Here is a 16,415-nt window from a genome sequence, read left to right on the forward strand (position 1 = left end):
CATGGCATGGTTAACTGACTAAACCATCTCAACACAAATGATTCTCTCCCTTAAATGGATACCATGGCATTAGAGCTTTTACAAACTCTGTGTACCCGGTCTTTCACAGCAGTGGCATCCATAAGGCCCACTAATCTTTTCTAACAGTGCTAACAAATCAATGTTATTGATGTGTAGCAACTGCTCTTCTTATAATGTTTCATTCTTTTGAATTGGTTGAGATTAGATTCATGCAGTTTCTTGACCTATACTGACCTATAAGTCTGCATGCCGAGGTATCCCTTTAAAAGTTCAGTTCAGTCTTCAGTCTAACCTTCTTGTTGATCCTGTTCCTTCTGAATTTGGTCAATAGGGTGACAAAGGAAGTATGGGAATTCCTGGGAGAATGGTGAGTGACTTGAGTTTGTCCATCAAGCACACTTAAGTATTTGTTAAAATCATCATGACATGGCAGGTGACATTAGCTACATCTCAGTTCTAATGGAAGCACAGACTTCAACCTGCAGTTTTAACATTAGCCGGGAGAACTTGTTGAACTTCATCAAGTGTTTCAAAATGAGAGTGTAGTTAAGGACCAGCCTGACAGAAAACAACTGCACCTGTTCAAAGACAGGCAGGCAGATGTGAATCATAAGAGGTATGACATCAGTGGAGAATGCATAAACTCATATTTTAGTAAGTACAGTGATACTGACAATGTGCCATATTCTCACATGCACACAAACAACATCAACACCCAAATGCTTCCTTACAACTGTCAGTTGTGTATCTAATCTATTCTTTAGGTGTAGATGTTGTTATGTATTGGCCTTCATGTCCTCCTCAGCCCATCCAGACTCTAGTATGTAATGTAACCACTTATTATAAAATCTGTTTTGCTTTGCTATGACTTCCAATCATTGCTGTGCCGTTAACGGCCTGTAATTTACAGGTTTACCACATAATTCATTTGGTGAGTGTTGAACAGTTGGATATGGCCATATTTCAAGCAATTTGAGCCCTGCCACATGTGGATAATATTTAACACCAGATGTATTTTTTACTCATATGACACTATGGCCTCCCTAGCTCACAGGCCTCTCACATAGCTACAGTAGCCTCTCACTCCAATGCATCAAATACAGCAGCCTAATCGGTGGCCCTATACGCTTCTACGTATGACTCTCATTTCTGGAGACACCCCTCTGGTGCAGTGATAGAAAGAGCCAGAAAAGTTAGAGTCACAGGGACATCAGGGTGTTGGGATGACTCATAAACAAGACTATCCCCTTGGAGAGCAGAAGTAGCTAAGGAGTGAGACATCTTGCCTCTTTGTAATGACAGGCACTAATGGTGGTTATTTTTTAATATATCTTTTACTTCAGTCTCTTTTTCAAACTCATTGCCGACTAGACGATATTTGAGTGCTGCTTTAACAGATATAGATGGAGAAGTGTTAACAAGCCAGTGTCCTTAACTTCTTTGCGTGCCCTAGCGTAGCGCCTGAAAAGGGGAGAATATTAGCATGTTCACCTGAGTGTCGATTGGAGCTGAAGCTGATAAATACCTGTGACTACCGCAGAGTCATTTGATGCAGGACTGAATGCCAATTGTACACATTCACATTAAAGCCAGATGTTCAGACAGCCCAAGGCACTGACCAAGCTGCTGTATTTTGCAAGGTGGGACTGAGAACTCTCTTTTAAAAGACAAGCCAGCATTGGTGAAGTGACATGTTTAACTCTACCCTCAACCTAGAGCTGTGTTTCCCTTATGCTCCTTCTCAACCGTAGTGAGGTGAAGTGACATGTTTAACCCTTGATCACAATGTCTGTTAGAAGAGTCCATCTTGATGCTGCATTTACTGTATCTCAACATGGTTATACGAAATGCCATCAGACCACGTCTAAAGTCTATTCAAGAGCTATCTTATGCATGAAACTGCCATGAATGTGAAATGATCTGTTTTGAAAAGGTACAAAACTAGCTGAGTTGAATAGTTGGATTCTTGATTGCACCATCAGAAAACATTTTTCAGACACTGTAAGATGATCTGACGAGCACTTTGTTTGAAGCACACTGAGGCCTTTAGCTTCCACTTAGTTCCACTTAACTTCCACATACAGAAGCTCCCCTTAGCTCTTTCACTACCTCCCCATCACTAGTCCTGAGGATGCTGCATGCCCAGAACCCCCTCCATGTCTCTAACACTGGTTCCTCTCTCTCTTGTGTCTCTCTCCTCTTCACACCTTTTTGCATGCAACTGTGTCTGCTGTGACTGATCCCAGGGCTTGAAAGGACAAGCTGGGGAGAAGGTAAGTTTAGGAGCATGTGTCATTAGCAGGATTACTGTACATACAAAATGTAGCTATTTAGAACCACTTGATCACTATTTTCTGGCTTCTGTTTGGTGTCCTATGTTACTTTGATCATCTGTGGTCAACCCTGTCTGCTTGTGTCCATGTATGCTGCTTGTGTCAGTGCAAGGGAGAAGACTCTCAGAAGCAACAGCTGAATATAAATAGGTTGTGATTTGAGACATTGCTTTTAAGTGACTTTGTGGGTGGTGTTGGTGGTTAGATGTGCAGAGCTGTGCAGTGCATTGTGCGTACAGGTAGCATGTGATTTATATCAGAGACTCAGGTCTATATTTTTAAACAGCATGAGGGTCACATTCTGTAAATGGTTTCCCACCCTGGTTGGATTACCTGAACTTTTTAAACCATGAAACACAATAGTAACAATTTGTCACACAAGCATCTGAAAGGTCTAATTTAAGACTCCCGAAAGAAAGTGGAGAGACATTTATGGAGGCCACCACAGAGTACCTGAGGAGATTCTCAAAGAGAACTCAGAATGAGTCGAGTTATATATTCAGATAAGTAAATGTTGTTACTGGTGCATGGTGCAACAGTTAATCTTAGCTCTCTGTCATGTTGAAGTTACCATAAATATGAGCTGCCAGCTGGGAGAGGAAAGATTGATATTGGCCTCATGGAGGAAATTACATTTAAGACAAATTTGATTTGAGGCTGTGATATCTCCCAGTTGGCTTCATGAATTGCTAAAGTGCGTCAACAGAGACGGTAAACATGCAGTAGACCTGCCAATGTCAGCAGTACAGGAACATAAAAATCAAAATGATCACTTTTACTCACATCAACGTAATGAACTGTACTCACAAAGAGGATGTGATGTCTGCTGCATGTTGTTGAAGGTTGATTTTGAGTTCATCAAAGAAAATGAACTCAGTAAAACTGAAGGGTGTAGTGTGTAGGATTTAGTGGCATCTGAAGTGTGGTTGCACATTGCAACCAACTGAATACCCCTCCCTCACCCTCCCCTTTTAAGTGTGTATAGGAGATCCTAGTGCTGCCTTTAAAGCTAGGTTAATCATTTAAATACGTTATTAGTTAAAAAAAAGTTAAACAAGTGATCTTTATAAGTTAAAAACATGAGAAACATTTCCCAAAATATTGAGAAATTTCGAGTCAGCTGCACCAGTAACTGACCGCACACAGCATGTAGCTTATTGTGTAACTCTGCAGCGACCTCCACAGAGCTTTTTCGCCTCTTTTACCTCAATGTTTTGGTTTTCCAACCAGCAAGGATAACACATGTTAGACATTTATATGCTGGACAGAAACAGCTCTCTCCTATGAGATGATGATGTTGGTTGATGTCTGCAGGATGTGTACAGAGACAAGTGTTTGCTAGGATAAAGATTCCCCATAACAATATGTGTGTGCTCGCAGTGTTGCGCTGCCCTCAGGTGGGCTGTTGGATTTAAAGTCAAAGCATTTGGTAAAGCAATCACAACATCTACATCTATCAGCTGCATCAAAGCCACAAACAGCAGATTTACAGGTTTGTTCTCATGAAATACAATGTGATTTGTGATGTGTGGCGCCTGCAGTGAAAGAGGAAACACTCTGCACATTTTTGACTGTCATACCACAATGATAAGTGTGGTCATTGTTTAGTTTGAACAGAAATAGTAACTTGACCACCTAGACAGCAAGCAGAGAAGCAGACAATGCAGTGGCAGGATCACTCTACAGATCACCATCCAAAAATAATCTGTTGGCTTCCTTTTCCTTTCTAGGCAGGGAACATATAGTAATAGTGGGATTGGGATTTGTCTCATGTGTGGTTAGTCTCTCACAGTGGCTTCCAGGACGGACTATCAAGAAATCCAGGAATTTTATACTCAGCAGACTTGGCGGTAGATCGTGTCTTAAGAGGAAGCATCTTCCCCAGGAAAGGAGGAGCGAGGCAGGCACAAGGAGAATAAGTGAAGACGAGCTTTTCCAGAACACTGAACTCTTCAAACAAATGGCTCCTGTGGTCTTTTTGTGGGAGAGCAACTGGCAAACTGAGCCAGTCTGAAAGAAAAAAAACAGAATGACATGATGGACTGGTTTTGCAAACACAAAAAATAGCAAAAGAACCACAGCAGACAGATGCTCCACTCTTTACAGGCTCGAGAAAATGTCATTTAGAAGGAAATGAGATCTACATAGTTTTGTCTGCTTGTAATTCCACAGCAGTTGATTTGATGTGTGTGTATTTGCTCTGAGTGGGTTCTGGTTTTAGTTGTGATTCTAACTTCGCCTTGTTACCATGACCTCGTACAACCCAAGTAATCCAATCAAATCAAATCAAATCAAATCAAATTTATTTGTATAGCCCAAATTCACAAATCACAGTTTGCCTCAGAGGGCTTTACAATCTGTACAGAGACGACACCCTCTGTCCTTCGACCCTCGATTCGAGTGAGGAAAAACTTGCCCCAAAAAAAGCCCTTTTAACAGGGAAAAAAAAATGCGGAAGAAACCTCAGGAAGAGCCACAGAGGAGGGATCCCTCTCCCAGGACGGACAGACGTGCAATAGATGTGGCATGTACAGAGCAGATCAACGAGATCACAATGTATACAATTATAATAGATGGTTGACAGGAATGAAAGTACATAAAGAGGTATTACAGCAATAATAATGAAATGCACATAATGGAAATGTGACTACTAGTAATAACAGTAGTAGTGGTTAACGGTAAGGATAGTATGTAGTAATGCATTACAATAATAGTAGTGAAACGTATGTAACAGAGATGTGACTAATATTAGCAACAGTAGTGGTGGGTGTCAGGCAGGGCCATGGCAGTAGGCGCATCCACGATCCACGACCCGGGTGCGGCCAGGATCCATGAGAGCCTGTGGGACTAGAAAGCACAAGGACTCCGGGGAAGAAGTGAAGTCAGTGACATGCAGAGATGGGGCATGTATACAGGCATAATGTATACAGATGGAGAGGAGAGGAGGAGTGCTGCAGCATTCTGGACCAGCTGGAGACTCTTTAGAGACTTGTTAGGGCAGCCTGATAATAGAGAATTACAATAGTCCAGCCTGGAAGTAACAAATGCATGGACTAGCTTTTCTGCGTCTTTTTGGGACAGGATGGGTCTGATTTTTGCAATGTTACGTAGATGAAAAAATGCAGACCTTGAAATTTGTTTTATGTAGGAGTTGAAGGACATATCTTGATCAAAGATAACTCCCAGATTCCTGACGGTGGTGCTGGAGGCCAAGTTAATGCCATCCAAACTAGCTATATCATTAGATAATGCATCTCTAAGGTGTTTAGGACCAAGTACTATAACTTCGGTTTTATCTGAATTTAACAGCAGAAAATTGCAGGTCATCCAGGTCTTAATGTCCTTGAGACATGCATGGAGTTTAGTTAGCTGATTAGTTTCATCTGGCTTTATTGATAAGTATAACTGGGTATCATCTGCATAACAATGAAAGTTTATGGAGTGTTTCCGAATTATATTTCCTAGAGGGAGCATATATAAGGTGAATAGTATGGGTCCAAGCACGGAGCCTTGAGGAACACCATGACTAACCTTGGTATACAGGGATGACTCATCATTAACATGTACAAACTGAAATCGATCCGATAAATAGGACTTAAACCAGTTTAATGCGGGTCCTTTAATGCCAATTAAGTGTTCCAGTCTCTTTAGTAGAATGTGATGATCAATGGTATCAAATGCAGCACTAAGATCTAGCAAGACCAGGACAGAGACAAGTCCTTTGTCAGAAGCGATTAGGAGGTCATTTGTAACTTTCACCAGTGCCGTCTCTGTGCTATGATGTGTTCTAAAACATGATTGAAAATCCTCATATAAACTATTGCTATGAAGAAAGTCACATAGCTGGTTGGTGACTGCTTTCTCAAGGATCTTGGAAAGGAAAGGGAGGTTGGATATAGGTCTATAGTTGGCTAAAGCTTCTGGATCAAGATTTGGCTTTTTAAGAAGCGGTCTAATTACAGCTAGTTTAAAGGACTGTGGTACGTATCCTGATAATAGAGACAGGTTGATCATTTCTAGTAGAGTTGAGCTAATTAAAGGTAAAGTTTCTTTCAGCAACCTAGTTGGGATGGGGTCTAGGAAACAAGTTGTTGGTCTAGATGAAGAAATCATCGAAGTTAGTTGGTGGAGGTCAATGGGAGAGAAGCAGTCTAAATATAAGTCAGAATTTGCAACTGTTTCTGAGGTTCCTGTGTTACAATAAGATACAATAGTGCCAGTTGAGGGCAAGCGATGATGGATTTTGTCTCTAATAGTTAAAATTTTATCATTAAAGAAGCTCATGAAGTCATTACTACTGAGCGTTGTAGGACTACATGGTTCAGTAGAGCTGTGACTTTCTGTCAGCCTGGCTACAGTGCTGAAAAGAAACCTGGTGTTGTTTTTATTTTCCTCTATTAATGACAAGTAATAGGTTGCTCTGGCATTGCGGAGGGCCTTCCTATATATTTTAAGGCTATCTTTCCAGGCTAAGCGAGATTCTTCCAAATTGGTGGAACGCCATTTCCTTTCAAATTTCCGTGATGTTTGCTTCAATTTGCGGGTATCCAAGTTATACCAAGGTGCTAACCTCCTGTGTTTTATAGGTTTCTTTTTCAGAGGGGCAATAGAGTCCAGTGTTGTTCGCAATGAGCCTGCAGTGCTATCAACAAGGTGATCAATTTGTGAGGAACTGAGGTTAGCGGAGGAGTCCTCTATTATATTAAGACATGGCATTGAATTAAGTGCTAGTGGTATAATTTCCTTAAATTTAGCTACAGCACTATCAGACAGACATCTAGTGAAGGAGTTTTTGCCTAATGGTGTGTAGTCCAGTAATAGAACTTCAAAAGTTATTAAGTGATGGTCTGATAAAAAAGGATTCTGTTGAGAAACTGTTAGATTTTCAATCTCGATACCATAAGCTAGAACAAGGTCAAGGGTGTGGTCAAAACAGTAAGTTGGTTTATGTACACACTGAGAGAAGCCAATAGAGTCTAATAATTAGATAAATGCAGTACTAAGGCTATCATTAACGACATCCACATGAATATTAAAATCACCTACAATAATTACTTTATCTGATTTGAGGACTAGACTTGATAAAAACTCAGAGAATTCAGATAAAAATTCTGAGTAAGGACCAGGTGCTCGATACACTACAACAAATAGAACTGGCTGTAAAGTTTTCCACGTTGGATGTGAAAGACTAAGAACAAGGCTTTCAAATGAGTTATAATTTAATTTAGGTTTAGGATTGATTGACAGACTTAAGTCATAAATAGCTGTAACACCACCTCCTCGGCCGGAGCCTTGAGGAATGTGAGTATTAATATGACTAGGGGGAGTGGATTCATTCAGGCTGACATATTCTTCAGGATGCAGCCAGGTTTCAGTAAGACAGAATAAATCAATATTACAATCTGAAATTAAGTCATTTACTAATACAGCTTTCGATGACAGGGATCTGATGTTTAGGAGTCCACATTTAATTCTCTTGTCTTGTTTTGAAATTGCAGAGTTGCTGTTAATTTTTATTAGATTTTCATGCACAACTCCTCTTCTGCTGACTTTTGATTTGATTAATTTAGGTGGTCGGGGGGCAGACACAGTCTCAATAAAGTTTTGGGTGTGCAACTGATCTAATGGAAGCTCAGAGAAGCGTGTAAGCGATGACATGCGGCTAAACAAGTCATCATTGGTTAGATTTGGCAGGGGCCCAGAGAAAACTACGGAGTCCGACATTGTATTGGCATAGTTACACACCGACTCATCATTAATCTTAGTGACTTCCGACTGGCGTAGCCGGGAGTCATTACCGCCGACATGTATTATGATCTTACTATATTTACGTTTAGCTTTAGCCAGCAGTTTCAAATTTGATTCGATGTCGCCCGCTCTGGCCCCTGGGATGCATTTCACTATGGTCGCTGGTGCCACTAACTTCACGTTTCGTACTATGGAGCTGCCAATAACCAGAGTTGGTTTCTCAGCGGGTGTGTCGCTGAGTGGAGAAAATCTGTTAGAAACGTGAAGCGGCAGATGGTGTACCGTGGGCTTTGCCTTGGTACTATGCTTCTTTCGACCAGTCACCCAGCCGCCCTGCTCTCCCGGCTGCTCGGGAGTTGCCGAGGGACGGCTAACTGAAGCTATGCTAACTGAAGCTACGGTTGCTCGGTCCGCACTAGCTAAGGGGGCCTGGCTAACTGCAGCAGTTACAGTCGGAGTTTCCATGCTGCGGAGCCTCGCCTCCAACTCACTGAGCCTCGCCTCCAACACCACAAATAAACTACACTTAATACATTTACCAGTATCACTAAGGGAGGCAGAGGTGTAACTAAACATCTGGCACACCGAGCAAGAGAAAAGAGGAGAGCGAGAGGGAGAGAGAGAAGCCATCACTAGCTGATAGCGGCTAAGCTAGGATACGATAGATTAGCTAGCAGAGCTAAGAGAGCTACAAACAGCAGTAAGTTTAGCGACTAAGCTATAAACACAGAGTACTGTTGAATGCTTTAGTGGACTAGTACGTGCTTAATTGTAAGCGGGAATTTGGCCGCTGCAGTAAGGAATATAACAATAATCTGCTCGGACGAGCTGGAGCAGCACAGGTACGCTATCACTATCAGTAACACAACAACAGGAAATGACACAACACGCTTACTGTAGTACGTAGCAGTCAGTGACGTCCCTGGAAGACCTCTCAGACCGAGCTACGGGTGGTCACAACTACCAATCTGTGCACAAGTGTATCTGTAGATCTTCACTTGTCTAATCCACTCCAAGATGTAGAAACCCAAGTGAAAACTGCCTCACATGACATGAGCCTCCCTTTCCATCATTACCTTTGCCTTTTAGTCCGAGTAATGCATCTGCCATTAAACCAACGGTGAGAAAACACATTCTTGGCTTTCCTGAGTATAAATTTGTTCAGAGATATTTAGAATAACCTTTGTCTTGATGGATGACTTGGACTAAGATATGTCATTTTCCCTTCAGGAGGAAACAAACTAATATGGGAAAGTGCTAGAAACCTGAGTTGGGCCAGTATGGCCTCAGTGGTTTGTGGGATTGGGTCAGAGAGTCTGCACAGGTTGCTGCTGTCACAGTGCAGATTAGTTATTTTGAGCCAAATCTAAAGCCCAGAGAACCTCCACTGTTTGTACAGGACTGCTGACCTTCTGAGTCACACTGTCGAGTCATGAAGAATAATCCTGATATCAGATTCAATTTGTCTGGGATGGAAGTGATATGAGCATTTTAAACAAAAAAACTTCAAGCAATATTACGTAGCAAAATAAAAAAATTATGGAAAGACGGAATGGTGGTAACCAGAGATCTTCCACACAGTGGAAAATCTTTCGCTTTGAGTTAAACTTCGGTTGAGATTGAACACATCAGTGTGTGCCATTGATCAACAGCAAATTGTCTTGGGAGTCAAACACAGAGGAAGGCTATCAGCTATGTCACACTCCTTTTGTAGCCTATGTCCTCGCTGTACTGGCATGTAGACAGCCAGAGAGGGCAGGAGGAGTTGATACACAAATATGTCAAATAAGATTTCTGCATGACAATGTCTGCAAACGACTAGACCTTTGTTCTATACTATGTTGACTTATGTACTTACATTATCCTAAATGTTGATGAAGGTTCTCAGTCATCCAGGTCATGGTAATTCTAAGTGCTGTATCGGAGGCAACTGAAACACGTCCAGTTGCCTACGATACAGCACTTAGTATTATCCAAAATATTCAGACCATAGAAATCCACAGGTTTTCTCAAAGTAACGGAGTGTTTCATTAGGTCACCTGTCGCTATAACTTCTAGGAGAGTCAGAGAGTGAGGAAGGAAGTAGGCAAATAAGTAAACAACTAAAAATGACGTGAATTAAACTGAAACATTACCTGAGTCATGTCATATTTCCTTAATTTATCAACATTGGTGGTTGTTTAATGGTGTGTTCACCAGTTTTGACCTAATTTTATGCAAGTTTGAATGCAGGATCATTTTCCTTAAACCATGTTACTCACACGTGTTGATTTGCCCAAACAGCCAGATGTCTGTATTTAGCCATAAGCTAGTGAGCAACTGCAAGCAGCTAGGGTGTGTGTTTGTGTGTGTGTGTTTTTCAAATCAATTTTATTTCTATAGCCCAAATCACAACATTGCTTCAGTGGGCTTTCCTCTGTCCTTAGACCCTCGATTCAATTGAGGGAAAAAAATCACAGAATTCAAGTCAGCCTCTCACAGTACTCAGCACTCACCAGAGACTATGTTGCCTCTCTTCTTTTTCCCACACAACACTCTGCAAAGGTCTCTAGTTTTGTTTCCAAAGGGTAGAGCCCTAGCGGCAGAAATGAGATATTTTTCATTTAAACAAAATCCTCCAGTGAATCAGGATGCTTTCAGAAAGTCTGGGGACTTGATAAACAAAGAACCGGTGTAGCAGAGGCTAAGATATCTTCACTTTTCCCCGATGTGTGGATCAGTTCACGGTTCTACATTTCCCCTAATGCCACTCGAGCATGAAATAAAGTGGACTATGTTCCTGACAACATCTTTAAACTACGTATCTTCCAGTTTGTAATGCAGGCTGATAAATCTGAAGTGTAATAATGACATGGTGATATCACCAGGACATCATCAGGGTTACTCTCTTCAGCTTGCAGCCACAGAGGGCTGAGCAGTACTCCACAAGACATCTGACACTTTATTGCATGTCCACTACAGTGCAGGAGGTATTTACTGTATGTGTTGGAAATAAACAGTGTATGCTGAAGTGGCTAGTGGATGTATTTGCTCCTGCTATTACCTTCAGCTGACTGCATCAATGTGCTGAACTGCTCTAATAACATCTGTAGAGGTGACTGAGAGTAAGTGAGTCCTCTGTCTAAACTTTTGATCATGTTTTCATCTTGTCTGTCTGTCTGTAGGGAGCACCGGGCGAGCCAGGTCTGTCTATCATTGGACCAAGAGGACCTCCTGTAAGTGTCTTCACTTCTCCCTACTCTCCATAAAAGTCTTATCTTGACTCAGTGCTGCTTACCTGCATGCCAAGAACTTCGATTCGCTGCCATTTTAGCAGACCTCTGCTTCACACATCAGGTTCTTAACAGACTTCTCAGTTTAGTTGATGACTAGACAGTTGGAGAGAACTGCTCTTTCCAGGCTTTAGTAGGGTACTGGGCTCAAGTTTATGTTAGCCCAGCCAAAGAGAATCATAATCACGACTGGGTGAATGAACCCCAAATGATTGAATAATGCTGTAGATTTACAGACTGTGGAAAAGCAACAATTGTTCAAGAGGACTGGAACTGTGATTTGGCCATAAACTGGATCATTAATCATTTTGGTTTTATCAGGATGCAAAGTGAGAAACCTATCCTGGTCCAACTTGGGTCAATGTTAGTGATCCAGACACCAGGTTTTAATGGATCCTCTTATTATAAACCAAATTTCTTGGGAGGCTGAATGAAAGTGTTTCCTTTTTTTCCTCTTTCTTGTTTTCAGGAGTACAATATGGTCTCGTAATTTACATAGGATTCAGTTTTTCTTTTAAAAAGAGGCATAGCAAAAGTCTAGTCAACCTTAGTTGAGCACACATCTGTTCAGCTAATTGATGGTTATTACAATCTATACATGACGGGTTTGCACTCCTCCTGGATGGTATTGGCATTTTTGATAAATAACAGGGTTTGGAGGAAGCTCTGTGAAGTAGGAGCCAAGTCCTGGACTGAGCGGGCCAGTCAGTCAGAAACACTAAGAAGCTAGCTCACCACAGCAGGTGAGATTGACATGGAGACTGCTGTCATGACCTCCGATGGATGTTAATTCTACAGAGAGGTGAGGAGGAGGATAGGAAATGACAGCTCAGACTAGCCAAGCCCTTTGACTTCTGCGCAACATTGTCAATTTGTTGGTTGGATGAATATTTTGCATTTCAAGAAAGGTTTTCAATGTAACAGCTCGACTATTGGCTGCAAAGGAGTAATATCCTAGTGATATGTAAATGATGTTTTATACCACATGATCAGGGACTTCTTAAATGCATGCAGATCTTCAAAATCTTGATCTTGAATAGCACTGCTTCCAGACAATCTGTTTCATTAGTCACCCTCATCGTTTCATTGTCTTCCCCTACATCTTTATGTTCCCCTCACTCCTTTTCTGTCTTGTACTAGTGTGAGAAGCAGGGTAGAACAGCTCAAACAAGCCACCATCAGACTACGTTGGCCCACTGTTATTGACATACACTCACGCTCACATTTAAAGGTCACCTTCTCTCCTCAGTCATACATCTTTATCAGATTAGAGCTTTTTGTTCTTTTCTTTCAGTGCTCAATACCAGCGTCTAATTTCCTCCTTTTCACTCACACATACTTCATGTACTCCCCAGAGTCCTCAGTATCAGTCCTTGTGTCCAAGTCAATTTCAGTACTCAATGAATACCTGTGTGCAGTGGAGACATTGAGGAGGAGAAGTGTATATTCTTTCATTGACCTGCTTCCAACTGATTTTCTTATTCACTTCTCTTTAGGGACAACCTGGAACAAGAGGCTTTCCAGGCTTTCCAGTAAGTCATGACCCTGCTGTCTGTCTGTATACTGTAAATGATGCGTTGTGTAAAAGCTGAGAATTTTCAGATTTTACCTTTAAAAAAAATACTGCAAAGTGTATAATTATTCATGTGGAAAACTCCTGGCTGGATATATAGTGAAAGGAGATTGTACATTTCTGAGAACTGATAGATAATATATTAATAATTCTGAATTCTGATTACCTCCTAAATGAACTGTTCCTAATTATTGCTGACTCAGCTCCCCAATGACAGATAACCAAAGACTAATTAATATTTCTTTATGACATACTTAGTCAGATAGTAGTAATATCTTTGTAAAACAGAAAATAATTACATTTTGTTAATTTTTGTGTCCCATTGTGTGAATTGGTCATAGAAAATCCATAATTTCTTCACAATCACTTATCAACTTTTGTTCTTTTTACCACATAGATTCTGCTGAACAATATTTTCATCTAAACATAAGATTTTATAATTTTATTATATTTAAGTTTTTCTGTCTTGCTGACCATTGTGTCATGATGTGCACATAGCCTACTGACAAAGATCAGATTCTGTTTTGGAGCAGAGCTACAAGGCTAATGACAAGACATTCTTAATGTAGCCTGATCCAGGACTGTTCCCTGATCCAGGACTGTAGCCTGATCCAGGACTGTCCTGAATAGCCATTACATAGTTACTAAACATTTCCGTCACTCAGGCACTCATAGAATGTGTTACAGCCTGAAGTGGAAATAGACAACTTTGTCTCCCCTCTAGTGTTTCCCTGTGGTATTATTGTTGGTGCTTCTTTCGCCGCCTACTGTCCAAAGCAAAAACCGACCATAAGAAACCCAGTTTGAGCTAGAACCCCTGATTTCAGAGCTGTGAAAAGTCAGAGTAGAACAGAGTTTCCACAGTTCTTCCAATTGTTCCACTGATATCTGGATATAGTGACTGGGGAAAACAATGTCTCTTCCTGTTTTGGTTTTGTAATAGCAGATGTGCCTACTTTTTACTATAATTCAACCTTCATTTCCAAATGCAACAGCTTGGTGGCAGACTGAATAACAGTGAAACCAATCTTCATGTGGATGGTTTCATTTTCTACAGCCATTACACTGTGACATCATTGTTTACTTCAGAATGAGAAGTTACAGCAAACAAGTTGTCTGTTGCCAGTTTAGGGTAAAGTGGACATTATAAAGTCACAAAATCATTATGTTTTCTATCAAAGTCATTACAAGCCATGCAAAATCAGAGTGGCCTCAGAGTTCGTCTTTGCTTACTCCCTCACTGTAGTGCTGCTCAGTCATACTGCACTGCCAAGCAATACTCAACTCAAGAGGGTGAAGAGTAACACTTACATTTTTTTACTTTACACTCACCTAATGTCTTTTTTTCAACTCAAGAGTTGCTCAGAACTATTCCCAATTATATTGGGAATAGTACCTCTGTACCACTTGTAACACTTTACCTTGTCATGTATTCAGGCAACTTCTGTTGTAAAAGAGCCAGCTGTTGGTGCAAACATTTGTAATGCAATGGCTGGTTTTCATATGTGCTCTAACATCTCCTTCTCTTCCCTTATCCTAGGGTCCAATTGGGTTGGATGGCAAGACTGTGAGTTTCCCCAATGCCTGTCAATGAAATAACTGAGAAAATTAGTGTTCCTGTAGTTCCCAGAACTGTGATTATCAGTGATAATGATTATAATTAAGCTAAGAATGATTACAGTCTAATAAAAATATCTATTAGTGTCGTGACTGTTGGGGTGGGGTTTGACATGCTGTAGAAGTTTAACCAAGAAATCAGGTGAAGTGTGTTTAGGTTGATTCAACTGTTTTAATGTTCACACAGGGACAGAGCGGGCCGAAGGGAGACATGGTGAGCATTCCTTACATTTTCATAAACATAGTTAAACCATTAGCACTCGTTTGAGCCCATATATAAATTCTGTGCATGTTACATGAAATTGAACAACCAAGGCAAAGACAGTCACGTACAGTCATTGTGTTGAACCTTGTTTTGCTCTTATGGTCACTTTAGCTGCAAGTTTATTTTGGACACACAAAGAATGAAGGAAAACAGAGTGAGGCCAGTTTTTTATGCAGCACAGTAATGAGCCAACAGTCAGATGGGAGCTGTTAGCCACACACTGGCTGTCAGACGCTGTACCGTAAAACTCTAACCAACTGAAATGGGAACTCAAGGATTTAAGACTGTGCTTAATGAGGCATGAAAACATTTAACGCCTCAACATTTTCTTAAGCATCAACATTTTGAATGTCATTCACATTATATTTTCTCTACTGATGAATAGCTGTGTAGCATGATTGAAGTGTTTTAGTTGCCTAACCTGAAGCTTACCCTAACCAATTTTATTTCTCCAACAATGATTGTGATGAACTCTTGACCATACTGCTGATACCACATGCACTTAATGTAGGTGACAACAACTCTGATATTGAATAGAACTCAATATCAGAGTTGTTGTCTGGCCATAGGGTTGACAAAAACCCTCACACTGTTCTATCTCCTTAACTGGCCTTTTCTCATACCAATTTGCATCATGCTGTGGAATTATTTCTAGCTTCCATACGTGTTTGCAGAATAACAGAGCTCTGATCTGCCTCGTGATGTGACTGCAGTGTTGATGGTGATCCTCTGGCTTTTATCCGTCCCACAGCTGATTTCAGTAGATTGCATGCCTCTGCAGCTTGAGGACAATTACTCTGGGTCAGACAGGGGGACCTCATCATGCCAGAATTTGTTTTTCGAAGCAGGGGACTTTCAGCTTCTGCATCCAGCTCCAGTGAACTCCATGCTAAATGACAAAATTTCCAGGAGGCCAAGTGGGGTTGGATACTGTTGAAATGATGTTGAATGTTGATAAACGGCCCCATAACGAGCTGTTCCCCAGTCTCCTTCCTGACAAATGTCAGGGACTATTGGAAAGGGCTTTGAGGGCTTGTCTAGTAAATGCTGTTGCCTTCACAAAGTGGCTTTGAGCTCCTGGGCCTGTGGGATCACCGGCATGGGGTGCACTGGATATGTCCTACTGGGCCTTCTCCCTGAGTTCATTAATCAACCAGTCACTGAGCCCTGACAGTTACTTACACTGGGCACACCCCAGGGCCTGTTGGGAAGTCAAACTAAGTGCTTTGCCTACAACTGGTGATTGGGAAAGACACATGTAACAGCTGATTCATCAGTTTGTTTGCAGTTTTTACTGATTTCAGTTTGTCTTCAGTTATGTTGGATTCTTTCTAAGCTGCAAATCACATTGGAGACTGAATGTGTTGCGGTTGTTTTTCAGGGTCAGCGTGGTCCTAAAGGACTCCCAGTAAGTGTCTGAAGTCTGTTATGAGATCATAACTTGCTAATCTTTTAACTGCCAGCCACTCATCTGTTTCATTCACTTGTGTGTTGTGTCTTGTTTTGCTCTCTAGGGAGAACCTGGACCCAAAGGGGAGAAGGTGAGACCTAGTTTGCACTATAGTTTACCAGCCAGCAGTGGTGGA

At 41.2% G+C, this 16,415-nt stretch overlaps 1 protein-coding gene across 1 annotated transcript in view; it reads left to right on the top strand.

Annotated features, from left to right (window-relative positions):
* LOC311270681 (uncharacterized protein) overlaps nucleotides 1–16,415 on the top strand; it is a 77,545-nt gene that overhangs the window by 7,457 nt on the left and 53,673 nt on the right. The window contains exons 2-9 of the mRNA XM_084375746.1: nucleotides 353–388; nucleotides 2,268–2,294; nucleotides 11,267–11,317; nucleotides 12,871–12,906; nucleotides 14,488–14,514; nucleotides 14,752–14,778; nucleotides 16,211–16,237; nucleotides 16,344–16,370. Of these exons, the coding sequence (XP_084231872.1) occupies nucleotides 368–388; nucleotides 2,268–2,294; nucleotides 11,267–11,317; nucleotides 12,871–12,906; nucleotides 14,488–14,514; nucleotides 14,752–14,778; nucleotides 16,211–16,237; nucleotides 16,344–16,370 (243 nt within the window). The 5' untranslated portion in view covers nucleotides 353–367. The remainder of the gene's footprint in view (nucleotides 1–352; nucleotides 389–2,267; nucleotides 2,295–11,266; nucleotides 11,318–12,870; nucleotides 12,907–14,487; nucleotides 14,515–14,751; nucleotides 14,779–16,210; nucleotides 16,238–16,343; nucleotides 16,371–16,415) is intronic.

Source organism: Pagrus pagrus (assembly GCF_965226575.1).
Source record: "Pagrus pagrus genome assembly, chromosome: 15".
In the NCBI taxonomy this organism is placed as follows: Eukaryota; Metazoa; Chordata; class Actinopteri; order Spariformes; family Sparidae; genus Pagrus; species Pagrus pagrus.